The sequence below is a fragment of the Trypanosoma theileri genome (assembly GCF_002087225.1).
Source record: "Trypanosoma theileri isolate Edinburgh chromosome Unknown TM35_Tth_69_V1, whole genome shotgun sequence".
Lineage (NCBI taxonomy): Eukaryota > Euglenozoa > Kinetoplastea > Trypanosomatida > Trypanosomatidae > Trypanosoma > Trypanosoma theileri.
In genome coordinates, this window is record NW_021639911.1 from 16,524 (window position 1) to 18,163 (window position 1,640).

The window sequence follows — 1,640 nt, forward strand, 5'->3', positions numbered from 1 at the left end:
TTTCTTGGTTTGAATTGTCGGAAGAATGAGAAGGTTCTTCTTCTTCACCTTCCGCTTTACCTGCACTTTCACCTGTTGTTCTTTGTTCACCGCTTCCATGTTCAGGTTCACTTGCAGGGAGATCAGCACTACCAGCGGCACCACCATTAGAATCTCCTTCACCTTGTTTTTCCGGAGGTACTTGCTCAGCAGGGGCATCAACGACTTCTCCCTCAACATTATTTGTACCTGTTGGATTAACATTACCCTTAGGAGCAGTAGGAGGTGCAGGAGCAGAAGGAGGAGGAAGAGGACCAACACCTCTATCACCGTTTTCACCGGGTTTACCTTGAGGGCTGTGATCAGTTTGTACAGCGTTCAGCTCAGGTCCTTCTCTTGGAGTTGGAGCCGGTTCCTGTGGTGTAGGTTGACAAGAAGAATCACCTGAAGGGCAACTGCCTTGAGCGTCACGGGCATTGGTAGTGCATTGCCCTGTCTGAGAACAATCCACACAATCTTTAGATGCAGTACCGCCAGTAGTACACTGCGAATCAGTAGCACCTGGTCGACCAGTTTCAACACTACCATTAGGTTTCCTGGAAACAACAGCAGAAGCACCAGAAGGACAACTAACACCATCACCTTGGCAAGTGGAAGAAACCTCATTTAAAGGTTGAATCACTGCAGTTGCCATACAGAGACACTCAACACTCAAAAGTAAAACGAGAAACAATAACACACGTTGTATCATCGTTGTTATAATAATTAGAAATTCTCTCTGAGTTCACTTTTCTACAGATATAAGAAGAGAGAAAAAGAAAAGTCAAAACAAAAACAAATAAGAATTAAAGAAAAGAAAATCAATGACAAGTACAGAACAATCACCTAGAAGGAATCTAATGAAAGGATCATAACAAACATTACCCAGTACTAAGAAGAAAATTCCAATCTATAAAGGAGAAAAAAAGAATCGTAGAGCACAATGACCAGAACCAGAAAGCACACAAACACGTTTCTATGGATCAGCTTGGCAACGCATAAGCACTCATGATCAAAGAAGTATCTGTTACTCTTTTTCCTTACCTTACCCTGCACAGAGCAGATCAACAAAATACTTCAGGGCAAAGCACACAACGCCCTCAGCAAACCACAAGCAAAAAAAAAAGAAAAAAGATATTAAACATTAGCCCAATTTACCCTGTGAACACAGAAATATACACCAACTATGGGTGTAAGTCTATATGTGTATATAAGCAATTATAAATATAAATTCACCTGTTATTATTACTTCCTTTTCTTTTCCCTATCACTACAAAAAGCAAGTTCATCATCATCATCACAGTGCAAGCCCAGGTGCACACACACACAGAGAGTCTCCAAGAACACACACACACACAATGGAGTAGCAATAATAATTATAGGATAAACACACAAAACACATTAACATTAAGAAACAAAAAAAGAAGAAAGAAAATAATCCCAAAAGGTGGAAGATTAGTTAGACTGTAGGGATATATGCAAAAAAGAAGAAAAGAAAACAAAGGATGACCTGAGTCACATCACACCACCATTACTACAATCAGCACACAAGAATACAGGCCAGTGTAACCACAATCAGTAGTGGCACACGCACCCACACAGAACTGCTCATACTGCTGCTG

General features: G+C 40.7%; 1 protein-coding gene across 1 annotated transcript; it reads right to left on the reverse strand.

The window, feature by feature from the left end:
• Position 1: 1 nt before the first annotated feature.
• TM35_000691040 (uncharacterized protein) lies at positions 2–730 on the reverse strand (the record flags this gene model as incomplete). Its single annotated transcript, XM_029031177.1, has 1 exon — positions 2–730. A coding segment is annotated over one exon (729 nt), but the record flags the coding sequence as incomplete, so codon positions are not given.
• Positions 731–1,640: the final 910 nt, after the last annotated feature.